This window comes from Nanorana parkeri, unplaced genomic scaffold, assembly GCF_000935625.1.
Source record: "Nanorana parkeri isolate BGI_ZX_2015 unplaced genomic scaffold, ASM93562v1 scaffold290, whole genome shotgun sequence".
Classification (NCBI taxonomy): domain Eukaryota; kingdom Metazoa; phylum Chordata; class Amphibia; order Anura; family Dicroglossidae; genus Nanorana; species Nanorana parkeri.
In genome coordinates, this window is record NW_017306558.1 from 559655 (window position 1) to 576750 (window position 17096).

A 17096-nucleotide genomic window follows, 5' to 3' on the forward strand; every position below is an offset into this window, starting at 1 on the left:
CGGGCGGGTAGCGGCGCGCAGCGTTTGTGGACCCGTGAACAGGGCCAACTGATCGGAAGCCGATTAATCGATTATGTCGATTAGTTGTTGCAGCCCTAGATAGATCCATCTGTGATGTCACACCTGACTCCGCCCATTTGTTGTCATTCGCTCTGCAAAATTTCATTTTGCTGCGGGAGTTTGTCATGTGTGGTCAGGTCGGCGGGCATTGGTTTTTTTTTAAATTTATTTAGCCGAGCAGAAAAGCACCCTCCTGATGCCAAGGGCACGTGCCCTGGTATGGTGCAGGACCAGTTCTCAGATTAAGGGTCTGGTTTGGAGTTTTAGGGGGGACGCCACTTTTTTTTTTCTCCATTTTTTTGGGCAGTGGGGTTCCCCTTCAAAATTCCTACCAGACCTTAAGTGCCTAGTATGACTTTTGGGGGGAACCATATGCACTTTTTAAAAATTATTTTTAACTGGGGGTGTTCCTCCTAACAGCTTCTGCTTTCCATCTCTTTTTCTATTTTAAAAGGGAAATATCAGGGGTCTGTTTTAGACCCCTAATATTTCCCAGAAGCCCCTAAAAGTAAAGTTAAAAATTTAAATATTTAATAAAAATAAATAAATTATATAAAATATTTTTTATTGATGTATTGTATAAACCATAAAAATAGGGAGTTTGGACAAATGTAGCAGAAAACTGAGCCTCCGTCAACTTGCGCAAGAGGTTGTTTTGTGACACAAAAATTGCAGCGGTCAGTGGCCGGTTTTAGCTATGACAGAAATATGGTGGCAGATTATGCTTACTGAGAATTACTTCATTATTCAGTTCATAAGCACATGCCATACTTTTGTCATCCACTTACCTTGTCTTCTGCACACACCATGCTGCCATTTTTTTTGCTCTGCTTACTCTAGCTCTAATAATGTTGATAATAAATGCTGTCTTTCAGCTCCTGGGTTTGCATAACGGGTGTGCTGTAGGCAATTACATTCCTCTTAACTATAGGGCTATTTATTTAATTATCTAAACGTCTGATAAAAACGTCAGATAGTGTATTTCTAGGCAAAAACCTTTTTTGTTTTAGTTTTTTTTAAAGAGCATGGAAAGGGTTTTGACCCCCTGTCAAATTTTGGGAGATCAACAGCTCTGTTTGTGCAGGTGACTATCATCACAAAGAAGGAACGTGGAGGAGAAATCCAGCACTTTAGAGTTGTCCCCAGATCAAGAGATTACATTTTAAAATAACATTATGTATGTGTTAGGGGTATAAAACAGGTTCATTTGAGTTTTTAATTGGACAGGTAACAAAGAGCCGCACTAAGCAAGACAAATCAAAAACATAATCATTGTGTTTTCCTGTGTAATTCAATTATTTACACAAGATAGTCTTTGTTGTCATGTTTGTTTGAAGTGCAGAACATGCAAAGTGTTAAGGCCAGAGAGGTGTTTTAAAGCTGCTTTTGGCAACAGCATAAGGCTAATGAGAAGCACGTATAGCTCATAAGCTGCTTATTGGGGACCACAGTGTGTAACCATGGTATCTCTCCAAGGCTAATAAAGATCCACCGATGCTTTGAAAACCCAGAACCCCTGAAGGAAAAATTACTGAACATGTGGTTTAAAAGCTGTGTGAATTCTGAAAGCGAAATGTAACCGATCACTGAGAACAGGTTCTGATTTTTAAAATCTGGCCTGACTTGTTAGAAAAAGCAATGTAAAAAATATTTATGATATGCTGTGTACATAAGTACTAGGAGCCAGAAGGCCAGTAGATCTAAAAATACAGCTACAGCCCATCTTTATTGAGACTTTTATATTGATTTCAGTAGATTTTGTCCACTTGTGGTTGTAGGTTCTACTGCTCCTATATCCCAAAAAAAATTAACTCTGATATGACATACATGGCTTAAGTGTTCTTTTAAACTGAATGGGCTGCTACAGTATATATTAGCATCTCCTAAACCAGACACCAAGAATAATTTGTTGACTGTGCTTGCCCCACTTTAAAATCCTTGGGAGTGAGCCTTGGCCATGCTCTGTGCGCTCACCTACCATTGAGCTGAGGTGGAGTGGTAGCTGCATACAGCTCCTAATTTTATTACATTTCTTCCACATGGGAGAGGAGCAGGTATTCACACAACTGAAAGTGTGGAATATGTTTAGCAGCCGGGAACACTAAAGCAGCTGCGTTTCAAGATATGATCACCGGAAAAGTCAGTCTGGTGCCTTTTGTGTTTTAATGGGCTGGTCTTTATGTGAGTGATGGGGCCAGTTCAAGGGAGAGATATTGGCTAATAGAGGAGCAAAATTTCCCTTTAATTGTGCTTTGTTGTTTTTAATATTTGATTCTATTCTATTTTTAAAACAATAACCCATTTGTAAAATTGTTTTACAGTGACCCATATGTGAAATTGACACTTTATGGTACAGAACATGGAATAGTGACCAGTGTTCAAACAAAAACTATAAAGAAGGTAGGTATGCATGTTATTTTATTATTCAAACTCCCCGATTAGCCCTTCTGGCCAGAGTTTCCAGCTCTGTCCATACCTCCTGATCCCCATACAATATGTGGCTTGGAGGCTATAGAGGAACACAGATGCACCCAGATGTCCCCTCCTGCATTTCTAGTGTGGATACTGAACCCTTCATGACTGATGTTCTTATTGTAATCAAAAAAGAAAACTCATCTCTAACTTCCCTGAGTTTACAATGGCATAAAGGAAGAGTTATATTTACTATGCCATGATTTGAAAAACATATTCCCACCTACCTAAAGAACCACCTAGTTAGAGGGCAGAGTGGGGGAGGATGCACTGAAATCTGCACAGATGGACATTTCTACCACAAATCAAAAGTTGCACATTCTAACAAGATAGAGATGGAGAACCTTCTGCAAAAGTACAAGCTGAGGGAAACAACAGCTCGCGGTATACTGAGACGCCGCAGCTGAAGCGGATCCCGACAATTATGTCTGGATCCGCCCAGCTGCGTGAGTGACAGCTGGCTCTGCCTATCTAGAGGCAGAGCCAGCTGTACCCGCCCCCTCCCCCGTCCGTTCCGCCAGTCAGCGCTGGAGGATCGGAGCGGGGAGGGGCGGAGTCCAGCCACTCCCCTGTCACGGCAGAGAGCTGTGAGAGGATCGAGAAGTGAGCGATCTACTGAGCCGACCTGTGACAGTCTCATTGTCACAGGTCGGATAGAACTATGAGGTGAGTGAAAATCACTCACCTCATAGTTCTCCTTTTAAGGCAGAAATAACAGGGACTTACAGTGCACATGGCTGACCTGATTCAGGTGCCCTCTTCTCCTGGTGGAAATTTTGAGCCCTGCTCCATCGGACCTCTGCCAACAAGCCCCATTTCCCTACAAACAGTACAGCAGATCCATGCTTAATTAGTCCTTAACAGGCAGAGTGTAGTCTTGGTTAGAAAAACACTGGTGTATGCCTCTTTGTGAGTCCAGATCCATTCGCAGCTCTCCTCAAAGGCACAAGGGATGCTTTTGTTCTTCGAAATATGAAAGGGAAAGGAGGCACAAAGCTCTAGCGCAATACAAACTTTATTGAAAAGTAATGACTAAAACAAGAAATGCACTTGCATAATTGTAGCAGGTAATGCACTTGTACATTGCCACACACTGCGAAATTGCTAACAGCTCATTCGTCCTCTACCACCTCCAGATGAACTATCAGACTGGGGAAACCATGGTAAAACTCATGTGTCTGTACTGTTGTTAAGTTCCATGCTGGAGCACAGCAGGTTTTCAATAGGTTCATGTACACGTCCACTTCCTCCGGCTGTGTGAGTGGCTACCATGGTATTGCATTTCAGAAGTGGATTTCTCTTTTTTTATGAGGCTTGAGAAAGGGGAATCTGCCTTCAAAACACATTGGGGTTGATTTACTAACCTTATAAACACACCACGAACATGTATACACCTCTGTAGTGTGTTCCCTCCCAGCATGATCTATGGGTGGAATCTAAACACCTTTGTAGTGTGTACACACCCAGCAGGTGTGTTGTGCAAAGCCTTGCATGAATTGCAAGGTGATGTTGTGTAAATTAGCTCTATGTTGTGTTGCTTGCGTTGATGAATGCAGGAATGTAAATGCATGAGCTAACCATTTTTGTCTAAACTGTGAAGCAGCATTATATATGCATCATATGCATGATTTTTCCATATATGGCATTAGTGGAAATATGCTTTTAGATACTTTTTGGTTGATAAATACGTTTTGCTGTGTGAAAATCACACGCACCTGGTGCGTGCGTGTGTTTTAGGTTAGTAAATCACCCCCATTGTCTCAGTAACCACTCACACAGCTGGAGGAAACTGCAACTCTTGTGGGATGTTCCCGGTCTGTCGTGGCCAGAACCTACCAAAAGTGGTCCAAGGAAGGAAAACCAGTGAACCAATGACGGGGTCGGACGGCCAAGTCTTATTGAAGCACGTGGGGAGTGATAGCCCGCCTGTGTAATCCATTCCAATGGAAGATCTATTGTAGCTCTAATGGCTAAAAAAGTTAATGTTGGTTTCCGATAGAAAGGTGTCTGAACACACACTGCGTCACAGGTTGTTGTGTATGGGGCTGCGTAGCTGCAGTCTGGTCACTGTGCCCATGCTGACCCATGTCCACCTCCGGAAACACCTACAATGAGCATGATAACTGGACCACATAGCAATAGAAGTAGGTGGCCGGGTCTGTTGAATTACATTTTCTTTCACATCATGTGGATGGACGGGTGGGTGTGTGTGGCTTACCTGGGGATGAGATGACACCAGGATGCACTATAGGAAGAAGGTAAGCTGACAGAGGCAGTGTGATGATTTGTTGGGAAACCTTGGGTTCTGTCATTCATGTGGATGTTACTTTGACACATACCACCTACTTAAACATTGTTGCTGACCGAGTTACACCCCTTCATGAAAATGGTATTCCCTGATGGCAGTGGCTACTTTTAGTGAGACAATGGCCCTGCCACACTGCAAAAATGGTTCAAGAATGATTTGAGAAACACAACAATGAATTTGAGGTGTTGACTTGACCTTCATATCTCAATCCAATCGAGCCTCTGTGGGATGTGCTGTATAAACAAGTCTGATCCATGGAGGCCCCACCTCACAACTTACAGGACCTAAAGGATCTGCTACTGATGGCTTGGTGCCAGATACTGCAGCATACCTCAAGAGGTGTAGTGGAGTCCATGCTTCGACAGGTCATAGCTGTTTTGTCCAATTTTAAACACTAAAAAGCATGTCCGTCTAGTGAAAAGTGGATATATAACTGGTATAAATCTACACTCTAAATTGATGATACTAAAGCACCATGTACCATAAAAAAAGTGCCTTCGTTTTTTTCTTATTGTTCACCTTTTCTTGGATCTAAGTGCTGCTTAACTCCTTCTCCCTGTTTCATTGCAACTGCTGATGGTAGAAATGTTCAACATGCCTGAGCAATGAATGTCAACACAGCTACTTTTAGTCTCTAGTGAAAGCACAAATGACAGGGTGGCAACACAGGAGAGCAGTTGGGAGGCAAGGACAGGGCTGCAAATAAAAAGAATAAAGAAAAACCTTGAAAGTAACTTTTGAGATTACGTTCGAACGTTATAGAAAAGATGAGATTTCAATAATTGCATCCCAATAAACTTTAAGTATACGATTTCTAATGTCTACACTTAGGTCTCCTGATTCTGTATTACCCTACAGTGCAGGTAGGGCCCTGACACACCCAAGTGATGTGTAACTGAGGACCAATTATGATGGGAAATGGGTTCAAGATCATAGCAAGATTGTCAAGGAAATGGCAACCTCACGTACTAATATTCCTTTATCATTAGTGCCTTAGAAATGTATTAGTGAGGCAGCGTTACCGTGTATTTGGGCGAGTAATCGTACTCGTCCAAATGGTCTTGATGCTAGAACTTCCTGTATCAGGAAGCCAGGCAGTGAGTCATTACAAGCTGCCCGGCTTCCTAATTGGCCAGGGAGCATCGAGCTGGCTTCTCGGCCAATCAAGAAGCCGGGCAGTGTGTAATCACTCGCTACTCCGCTCCTGATTGGTCAGCTTCTCAACCAATCAGGAAGCCAGGCAGTGAGTCATTATGACCCTCACCCCCTCGGCATCCTGATTGGCCAGAAAGGCGGCTCCATGCTTGTTCGTCACCTGGTGACGAGGGAGCATGGAGATGGCTTGCCTGCTTATCGGGAATCCGGGTGGCGAGTCATTACAAGCCTCCCGGCTTCCTTAATGGGACTTCCAGCATCAGTATTCAGTATTGGCGAGTACTGAAAAAAAATATCAGTACTCGCACTCGATACCGGAAAAAAACGGTATCGGTGCATCCCTAAAATGTATAATAGAGAATAAAGGTATGAAAGCATTTAGAGAGGCTGTCCATAAAGATTGCCCCATTACTTTTTCTAATGGAAGACAAGCTAAATAATTATGAAATGTGTGTATATAAGGTGGTACTTTAAAAAAAAATTACAAAATGCTTGTAAGGAGACCACAAAGATTGCAAAATATTGTTTTTGAAATATAGCAAGATAATGAATGCAGAAAATAACTTTTAATCCAAAGAATGTTTGATCTGAAGGCTAGTCCGAGCAGAAACTTTTAAGTCACTTTTAAATTATATTAGTTTATTTAAACTTGCGTTCCTTAACTTATTGTAACACAGAGCTCGTACAGCTAGTGTCCTGTTTACTGAATAACTGGGGATATCTAGTATTTGCTGAGGTTTATATAATGATTATATTGTATGATTTTAAAATATTTTTTGAATTAAAAATGGCAAACACCTTTTTGAACATTTTTTTTATTTCAGAGCTTAAATCCAAAGTGGAATGAGGAAATATTACTCAGAGTAAGTAGCGTATTTATGTATTGTTTATTTGTGAAATGCTTCTACTGTAGTCCATTTTTAACTTGAATTTCCTTTGCAAATGAGTATGCTCTTATTTGGCTGTAGAAGAAGAAATCTGACTGTTTTACATGGAACCCTTAAGTGATCCTCCCTTCACTAACATGCACATCCACTATTTTGTGTATGTCTGGTGATCTCCCTATTACATTATATGAACTATGTTAAAGGGGCCTGAATGTAACAGCACAATACTGAAAATTAAAGCATATTCAATCCCAAAAACAAATGTAAATAATGCAGCTTAACATCCTTGGATGTGACAAGTGCATTTCTTCCCTTTTTCTTTATTTTCACCTGGCGATCCTGCCAGTTACGCAGTTCCTTTTTCTAGAGTGACAAAACTCACTCGTACTTCATGTATGTAAGAGCAGCCTTGTCATCGTAGGCTGCTCTTCTGATATGGATTACAAATCTCTCCCTCTCACCTTTTTCAGGGGTGCGGAATCCTGATGCACGGGACATGCAGTTTTGGACGCCGGGCAGGTGTTTTTTTTTTTCCACTTGTAATCAGCTTGTTTGTCCGTCCCCCTCCCTCCATGCTCTGTCCCCCTGTCGGCTGCCTCCCGCTGCACCATGGTTTTCGAGGGTCCCCTGCTCTTCTGGGGGACCCGGACCACGGCAAATGCCTCTAGGACAGAGAGTGTCTGTTCTCTCCTCTGTGATCAGTGACACAGGACCTATGTACTCGCAGCGCTCCTGTGTCAGCTGTCACAAGTGGAGATATACAGAAGATCCAGTTTATGTGCTGGATCTTCTATATTGGAGAGCAGGCTCATAACGAGAACCTGTCACCTCCGAATACTATCACACAGGGGCTTGTTAACCGCTGTGTGATAGCAATAAAGTTATTTGAAAAAAATAAAATAAATGAAAAAATTTATAAAAAGTAAAAAATAATAAAATTAAAATGTAATAAAAAGTAAAGAATTATAAAAAACACATGCATAGGGTATTGTGTGTGTGTGTTGCCCCCATTCCACTGTGTGCCCTATTGTGCTAGCCGGGCAGCAGCGCTCTCTAAAACGCGTATAATGTGCATTAAAGGGTAAGTTCACTTTTCCAAGTAATTTTAAAAAATTGAATTACCCTCTAAAATCTGCCCCCCCTATACTTACCTTTCGGCAAACAGTCCCCCCGCTGTGCCGTATGGGTGTACTATCTGTACCCTATACTGCTGTCCAGCACAGCCCTGCACTATAGATTTTGAATTTTGCTTGCAAATTGCGAGCACTCGTTGATCCGCGGGTCACCTGACGAAAGCGCGCCTTAGATAGATTGTCATGAGGGACAAGTAGATTGGGCACCCGCTTTTTTCCTTGGCAAGTAGTTTTTTTTTTTTTCTTTTTAAACAGTTCCACACCCTTTTACTCTATAGCCCTCCTCCCCTTTATAATAGTCAGTTTGTATCTTCGTATGGGCATGGACGGGAGTTGGGATGCACAGATACAATTTCTTCTAGACGGAGTACTGATACTTTTCCTCAAGTCCTCGTCAGTACCAATTACTGATTTTTTTTTTTTAAAACAATGCAAACTAATGTTTTTAGTACAGTGGGGGAGCACCAGGGCCCGGTCCCAGTTGCAAATGCTGCACCCCTGGCAGTTCTGCCACTGACTCCAAGCTGTAAAGTGACTACAAATCTCAGCAATACATTATATAGCAATGCAGAATAATACCATCAGCATTAGAGGACTACAAATCTCAGCAATGCATTATACAGCCACGCACAATAATACCATTAGCGATAGAGGACTACAAATCCCAGCAGTTCTTTTGCAAAATGCGACAGAAATTAAACAGGAACTTCATTAATTCTTAACAATGAACAACAGGGTCGGAGTTCCCTTTTTCTGTGGGAGGCACATAAGTGCTATAATAGGGGGATACTCCTAATACTAGGTACGAAAAGTGAATAACAGAGAGCTGAGCAAATCAAAAGGGTTATTTCACAAGCTTAAGTTCCTAGAATTGCACAATAAAACATCACTGGACAGTGGTACCCTCTCTGAACTGACTAAAACGAGAGCAGATCTGTTAGATAGAGTTGAAGCCCAAATGTCTAATGGGAGATAGACTTATAAAATAGGCAGATAAACAGGCAAGAAAACAAGGAAATTACTAGCTAATGCACTGAGAGCCAACAAATCATGTAACTGTGTAACAGCTCTTGTCATGGGACAATTGGAAATTAGCAAAATCGTCAGACATGCCCAATCAATTCTGAGACGTCTATAATAAACAATAAAATCTTCCCCTTGGGGCACGGATTGGAGGTGCTGACACACGCGCGTTTCCGAGGGCTACTTGGCTGTATCCCAATGGAAACGCCCAACAAAAACGGCCCAAAGAAGTACATGTACTTGTTTGGGCGTAGGCCGTTTTGTAGGGCGTTCAGACGGGCGGAAATACGGAAGGTGTGAACCATACCCATAGAAAACAATGGGATTTTCATGTTTGTACGTTTTGTAGAGCGTTCATAGAGCCTTGAACGCGCGACAAAACGTAAAGGTTTGAACAGGGCCTAACCGTTCCGTAGTGTGAACAAAATCAGACTGATGGAGGATTTAACTGCGTCTCAAAATGATAAACTGGATACATTTCCAAGTTACCTGGTATGCCTAAATCAGGTTCACCGAGAGAGACGACTACCCTAATGCCTGCATGCCTGCTCGTCCTGAATCAGTGGAGAGGGTTGTGCGGGTCTGAAATGTGGGTAGCGGCCTCCGCTTTCTCTGAGGGCCCATTTAAGAGCTATTTTTTTCAATCGCAACACGATTATATGTATGCAAGCAGGTCTGTGCATTATCGTGTGCGAACAGGCTCTAAGATACAGGATATTTGTTAGTCAGAATTTACATGCATATTATTATGTAACACTGGAGATGGTCTTGTTATATGTATGTTCATTTCTCCTGCTCTTTGTAAATGAAAAGTTAAATAAAAACCAAGGTAAACTTCGCAATTTGGTGTGCTAAATTCGCAATGTGTACAAATCACATGGATAATTGTTTTCTCAATAAAATGACTGCTAATTGGACTCCATCCCAGCCAACATATGCAACATAAAGAACATGACAGATACCTTAGATTAGTTTTACCTCGTATGTAGAATGGTAAGAAAAGTCACCTAGCAATAGAAGTGCAAAAGTTTGTAGCAGGCAGTACAGAAAACTTAGAAGCTGTTCCTTCTGTTGAAAAAAGTGCTCTGATATGTAAACATAGCACCTTCAATTAATTACTTAACTAAATACTACGCTACAGTTTACAAAATATATATTCAAATTGTCCTCTGTATGGTTTGCTTGTGTCTAATCTTTTTCATCTTTTCAAAACTCTGAATGTTTTTATAACATTTTGTGGCGTAATGAATACTGCACACACACCTTATTTTCTTTTCCAGGTGCACCCAAAAAAGCACAGACTTCTCTTTGAAGTATTTGATGAAAACCGTTTGGTATGTCCTTTTATGATTTACTAATATAGAGTTGTTTTAACTATATTCTTTTTTTTTTTTAACCCAGCGTGGTATCCATAATCCCATCCCCTTTTATGTGGCTTGTATAAGAAAAATATATTAATGTTCACTGCTGACTGGTTGTTGTTTTTTTTTTCTTCAAGCAAAGTATATGCAGTAGTGCATATCAGTCTCATGGGTTAATCGTAGGCTGTTTAAATATATCCCTAGAGAATTCTAAGGTTTACCATACACATTATAATTTGACTGTGCAATCTCTGTACAATCAACTTTGGATCTGTCAAAGCTATGTAATATGAGGGCTTACCAATTCTACTCTGGCAGTTTATATCTAATCAGGCAGACCCTTGCTTAATATGTGTTGCTAGATCTAAGAGTTTGAAGAATCAGATTGTATTGTTTCTCATTGGTGTCATCTGGGATTGTGCATTATAACTTTATATTCTTGTCTTTTTACATGTGATTAACCCCATGTCTACAAACACCATTTATAAGCAAGAGCTGGTAGCAAGGGCTTTTAAACACTCCTGGCTGTTGTGTGGTACTGTGTTTGCAACTGTCAAGCCAACTTGATCACTTCCACACACTATGGAGGTTATGGTACCCCTGCCCAACTACTCCCTCCATGTATCCAGGGCTCTGTTGTCCCTCCAGCATGCCTGGGATGGGCGTGGTGGGAGCCGGAGGGTAAAGCAGAGGGAGATCAGCGAAAATCCATTCATTGATCATCTCTTTGGTAAATGAACCCGGATGCGATGAGCATTTGGTTCACTTCCGAGTTCACAGCTGTCATTTCCCAGCAGTGCTGGCACGGAAAGAAGCTGATCAAGCGCGATCTGTGCTTGATCGGCTACATTGGGGTCCATAGATGACATTAGGGGTCTAATAGACCCTTGATGTCTCCTTAAAAGGACCTGTCAGCAGAAATATGCTATCATGCAGAGTAGGGACGCGCGATACCGTTTTTTCGGTATTGAGTGCGAGTATTTTTTTCCTGGTACTCGCCGATCCCAAATACCAATACCGGAAGTCCCATTTTAAGGAAGCCAGGCGGCGTGTAGTGACTCGCTTCCTGATTAGCCGGAAAGACGGGCGGCGTGTAAAGACTCGCCACCCGGCTTCCTGATTAGCAGGGAAGCTGTCTCCATGCTCTCTCGTCCCCCAGGTGACGAGAAAGCATGGAGCCGGCTTTCTGGCCAACCTGATACTTGAAGCTTAGGTATCGGGCTAAGTATCGGAGCATTTGGCCGAGTACTCTGCATCGGCACCGATACTAGTATTGGTGCATCCCTAATGTCATCTGAAGCCCAGGAGCTGATCTTTGTAGCTCCTGGGCTTATGCTGGATTCCTAAACCTACAGGAGCTGCTGATTCCCACTGCTGTTTTAAAACTGCACTGGGATAAATAACCTCTATCCCAACACTGTTTTAAAATAGCAATTTGGACTCAAGAGGTTACAGAAGATGTTTCATGAGCAATAAATCTTAACTGCTGGTAAAGTGATTAATATGGAAGTTATCTTCTTTGGTTGTGTAAAGAAACGCTGTGTGATTAATATAGTAAATAAATTCTCTTTCTCTCCCATTTGTGGCTGTCGGCTCCTCCTCTGCCAGCAGCCCGATTTGTGGGTGTTCCTCAAGCAGAGGTCTGTTACTCCCGTTCTATCTGCTGTGACCATGCATCCCTGGTCCAGTTCAGCAGAGTAAATAGGTACACAGAAGCCAGAAGAGATAATCCACACTAGACTCTCTCAGTAACATCCTGCATAATCATTTCATTTTCAGAGCCTCTAGTAACTCATAAAATGGTACTGTTCCAAACTCTCTGATCCTCCATAGTTCTGACAAATGTAAGATATCACTCACTCTTGTGCCACATCTGTGGGGAACAAACACCTGCCTTATCTGAGTACTCTCTGAGTATGGAATACTATCATTTCTATGAGTTAGTGGGAGTAAAGGAGCCCTGAAATTCTGAGGTGTGGCTGACAAAGTAAACAGATGAGATCCCCGCAGTACACAGAGCTCCACATTCTTCAACCACCTCTGCAGCGAGTTGGCCTGTGTCCTGGCAGTCCCCCTGCATGCCAAGTGACGATACTTTTCTCGGATTTGCAAATGATGCTGGGACCAGCGCTGTCAACCCAAACTCATTAGGTATTCATCTAATTGAAAGCAACCCAGTCAAACAGCGGTGGGGGGAGGGCTCTGCACTGTTGAGCACACTAGCTCATCATTTCAACCACCTAGTAAAACAGGATGGAATAAAACATGCATTTTGTACCCCGGGGGACAGGAGGGACTATATACAAGTTTGATGAGACTTCTTCTTTGAGTGATCTGATTATCATTCTCTGCCTAAAGACTATAAAGGGAATTTGGAGCAGCTGTCCATGGCAACCAAGCAGCTTCTCTCTTTCATTTTCAAATTTTAACTGAACAAACTAAAGAGAGAAGCTGATTGGTTGCCATGAACAGCTGTTCCAGATTCTGTCTGCTCCCATTTTTAAAAATCCCCCCTTTGAGTTCAGTTGTTCTTAAGGCACATTCAGAAAAGTCAGTGAGTGCCATCTATTGATGCAGTTTGCTATTTGACTCTTTTGCAGCAGGTGTGTTCAGTTCCTTAGCCAAGTGCTGAGTAGCTGTTCTGTAGCACTTCTGTTTGCCGCAGCTTCACTGAACGCTTTGGCTGCACAGTGCTAAGCAAAATTATTATTATATAGGATTTATATAGCGCCAACAGTTTGCGCAGCGCTTTACAAAATAAGGAAGACATTACAATCACAATACAAATTAAGACAAGATGGTAAGGAGGGCCCTGCCCCTGAGGGCGGAAGATAATATTTTTGACTAATACAATTTTCCAACAAATATTTTGTGTGCTCCTTCGCCAAAACATTAAATTGAATTGATTTCCTCCATCAGGGTAAAGTCACCTTTCTGCAGCGCTGCCAGGTGTGCCCACTGTTAAAATGGCTGCTGGTGCTCTGTCCCCAGGTTCTCCGTCAGACTCAGTGCTCTGCATCCACATTCACTTCCGCTGCGAGTGCTAAGCGCTTACTTGCAGCCTAGCGTTCAGCTGCAGTTTTCTAACTTGGCACTCAGTGGCTGAGCAACTGACCATGCCTCAGGTTTGAAATAATATAACAATCTTTATTTGTCTTTATGGATAAATGCAGCTGTCATTCGGGCATAGGTATTAGCCCATCCAGAAAGGTAGTCTTCGTATGTAAGCCAATGTTCTTGCCTGTGTTAAACCAGAAGTCTAGGCAAAAATTTTTTTCCACAAGTCTCCTGTTAAAAAAAAAAGAAAAAAAAAAGTGTATGTCGCACATAGAACTGCTGACCTGTCTTTACTATTTACAACTTTATTCATTCCGGATTGCATAACTGTCGCTATACTTGCAGTGCTGCGACTATGACAGCTGTGGCTCTCATACACAGAAGCTGAACTGTTGTTTATCTTTCCCTCCTCTCCCCTTGTCCTTTTTCAGAACGCCTTGTAGTTTGTGACTGGTTCACAAAATATAAGGTGTTTTGTCAATGGACAAGGGGAGAGGAGGGAAAGATAAACAACAGTTCAGCTTCTGTGTATGAGAGCCGCAGAGTTCATTATTGCAGCGTTGTAAGTACAGCGAAAGCTAGCCAATCCGACATGAATACATTTGGAAATGCTAAAGAAAGGGCAGTGATCTTCAAAGTGGCATACACTTCGTGAGGTTTTTTTTTTTTTACACAGCAGATTTTAAGAAAAAAATGTTTGCCTGGAGTTCTGCTTTAACCCCTTGTGTGTCCACATAGAGGAGTAAAGATTGACAACAAAAAGGCAAAACAGCAGCAGCGGCCATTTAACTGTGCATATACAAATTATACATAGAAACTAGGTTTTCATAACACTGAAGTGTATTTCCACTTTTGCAGCCAAATTAGGATTGAGCCTCTATGTAGGTTGCTTTTTTGAAAGAGAATACATTTTTTGCCTTTTTTTTAAATATTTAATTTCTAACATTTCTAATTGGTCCCATCTGTGATTGTGCATTATAACTTTTTATTCTTGCCTTGTATTTTCAAATTGTTTGGCAATGGCCTTTAAAAGAACATTATAACACTTCTTTTTTTTTCTTTTTTGCCTTTGATAAGCAGTTGGTAGTGGGAATATTGTAACAGATGTTAGGGAACCTGAATGTAAGTACAATCGGTATTGTACTATTCTTACAAAGAGATATTGATAGTGTATGTGAATAATGCACTGTGGTTTATTTCAGTGCAGATGATATGGATGTCATGCTGAACCAACAGCCTCAATTTCAGTGTTTTTGACCAGGAACAACTTTGAAAGTCAGGTGTATTGACCCGACTATGATTTCCTTGGCTGCATATGTGATCAGGCTTAGTTCAGGGCTTGTTCACACCAGAATCCTGACAATTTAATGTTTATGCGTTTTGCTTGGCAATAGTAACTTACATTATATCACAGAAATCACTGCGCTGGGAATGCGTGCCTAACTACCTGATTGGACCAGCCGCAACAATGTGTATGGGTGAACAAATGTAAAGCAAATATGTTGCGCTCGGTCTATGTGTGTAGTTGGTTCACATAGACCGGGCGCAACATATTTGCTTTACAGTAGTAGCTTACATATTTTTCTCTGTACATGTTAGGTCTGATATGTAGTCAGATATAAGATACCACTGTTAACCCAGTTATATATGCATTATTAACCTACCTAAATATATTTTTTAAACAGTGCCTCAGTTTGTTCTTTTATATCAGTCTTTAGCAGTTCCTTGTACAACAAGATTCAGACTAGAACAGGAAGGGGAAGCAGCCAGTCAGGCTTTAATACTTTGCACAGTAAGCTGGCAGCCAGATAGTTCAGCTGTTCTGCTTTTTAGTAAAGGTAGAAACTGGTATTAATAACTGTATACTTTAGACATTAGAGGACTAATTCCTGAACAACAAATGTGTACTGACTGTATCCTTGTTTTACCACTAGATGTCTCCTTAGTTTCATTTTTTAACAAGTGTGCATTCTAAATGGAATGTTTTCAGATTGGCTGTCTGTTGCTTGCGTGACTGGTGTAAAAAAAAGAATATAGTAGAAGAGCACTGACTGTCAACTGAAAACATTTATTTTATGCATTATTTTTAACAATTCTTTTTAAAGTAGACGACACTTGACTGTACTGTGTATGGTTCAATTCACTTAGATGAGTTATTTTAATTGTTTATTATTTTATCTCACTAACATAAATATTACTTACGAGTATTATTTCTATTTTTGCCACATATTAAGCATTTAAAGCTGAACTCCAGCTGTAAAAATGTATGTGTACATGTTCAGGGATCATGTATATATACTTATGTTGGGCCACACTGGACTATTGTAAGCATATATCAATTTCTAAAGCTGGAGTTTAGCTTAAACTATTGAACACCTTCATTCTCACAAGCAATATTGTGGCACTAAATTGAATGGCTCCTGTTCTTGCTGTGTCAGGTAGACATTTCTTTCAAACTCTGTTCTCACAGGCCTGAAGCAAGGGATATTTTAGGAATGATAACTGATGAGACAGTCTTTGTGAATTGACTTTTACATAGAAAATACCTTAAATAAAATTGATACCTTTAAATAAAATTGATTTACAAACATGCCCGTGGTGAATACAACATGCATACAGTAGATTAATCTGATCCATGCAGTAATGTGCTTAGTAAACTGAAAATTATGATTTAGATTGTAAACAAAACAAAAAATAGAACAAATGCGCACTAATGAGAACTTTGTGGTTTGTACCGTAAATAGAATTATATGGTGCTATAATGTTCCACATGAGTAATACAAACTAGATAAAATTCAAAAAAAAATGGTAGCAAAAATTGAAAAGTAAGGAATTATTTATAAATTTTGTATATTTATGCTTTAAGAATTCTTCTCTATTTGTGCTTCACAGATGTAGAGTAAAATATTGATCGCTGTTTTTTAAGGAATACATTTTACTCTGCTGTGAATATATTGTAATTAAACATTCATATTGTTTAAACTTTAGCAGCAGGCATGATTTTTATCCCTTTTGCTGGAACTTGAAATTCAAATGAATACCAGTGGTTTCTTGCATAGCAGAATCTTCAATAGTTTCCTATTATGGATAGTTTTTGGTAATTTAATCCTAACTTTGATACTCAATTATGTGAAACTCCTTTCCCTGCAACTTCCTGTAACACTATACGTATGGGTAAAAATATTAGAGGCTCTGCACTGCGAAATTTAGAGACACCATTTCAGCTAGGACATGTGTTCACCCTGGGAGACTGAAGCAAGAAGGAACAGCTAGATTTGAAATACAGGCATGGTGTTGTTTTTGGGAAGGACTCATTCATGCATATTGGAGAAGGTATAATTAAGTCAATCTTGGCAGCGTTTCAGCCAGTTTGCAGCAGCAGAGCTGAGCTTAAAGGTCGTTAGAAATCAAGTGCTTGGTAAGTGAATGCAGTGGAGTACAAGCAATCCAAGACGATTTAGAAACCGTGGAGTCAGGAATGGTTTGTTTGTTTCATGACGTGCTTTGCTCTAACCCGTGGCTCATCATTTTCCTGTGTTTGACTGGGACACATGAGGCAGTTTTCTGGGCTTCCCTGTCTTTTATTGCAAACATTCTACATGTTTTTCTGCTGCTTCTTGTCTGCTCCTGCCGAAAAGAA

General features: G+C 40.8%; 1 protein-coding gene across 3 annotated transcripts in view; it reads left to right on the forward strand.

Annotated features, from left to right (window-relative positions):
* Nucleotides 1-17096, forward strand: part of NEDD4 (neural precursor cell expressed, developmentally down-regulated 4, E3 ubiquitin protein ligase) — a 110427-nt gene that overhangs the window by 14917 nt on the left and 78414 nt on the right. For all 3 annotated transcript variants that reach the window (XM_018557558.1, XM_018557559.1, XM_018557560.1), the window contains exons 3-5: nt 2382-2460; nt 6820-6858; nt 10319-10372. In XM_018557558.1, the coding sequence (XP_018413060.1) occupies nt 2382-2460; nt 6820-6858; nt 10319-10372 (172 nt within the window). The remainder of the gene's footprint in view (nt 1-2381; nt 2461-6819; nt 6859-10318; nt 10373-17096) is intronic.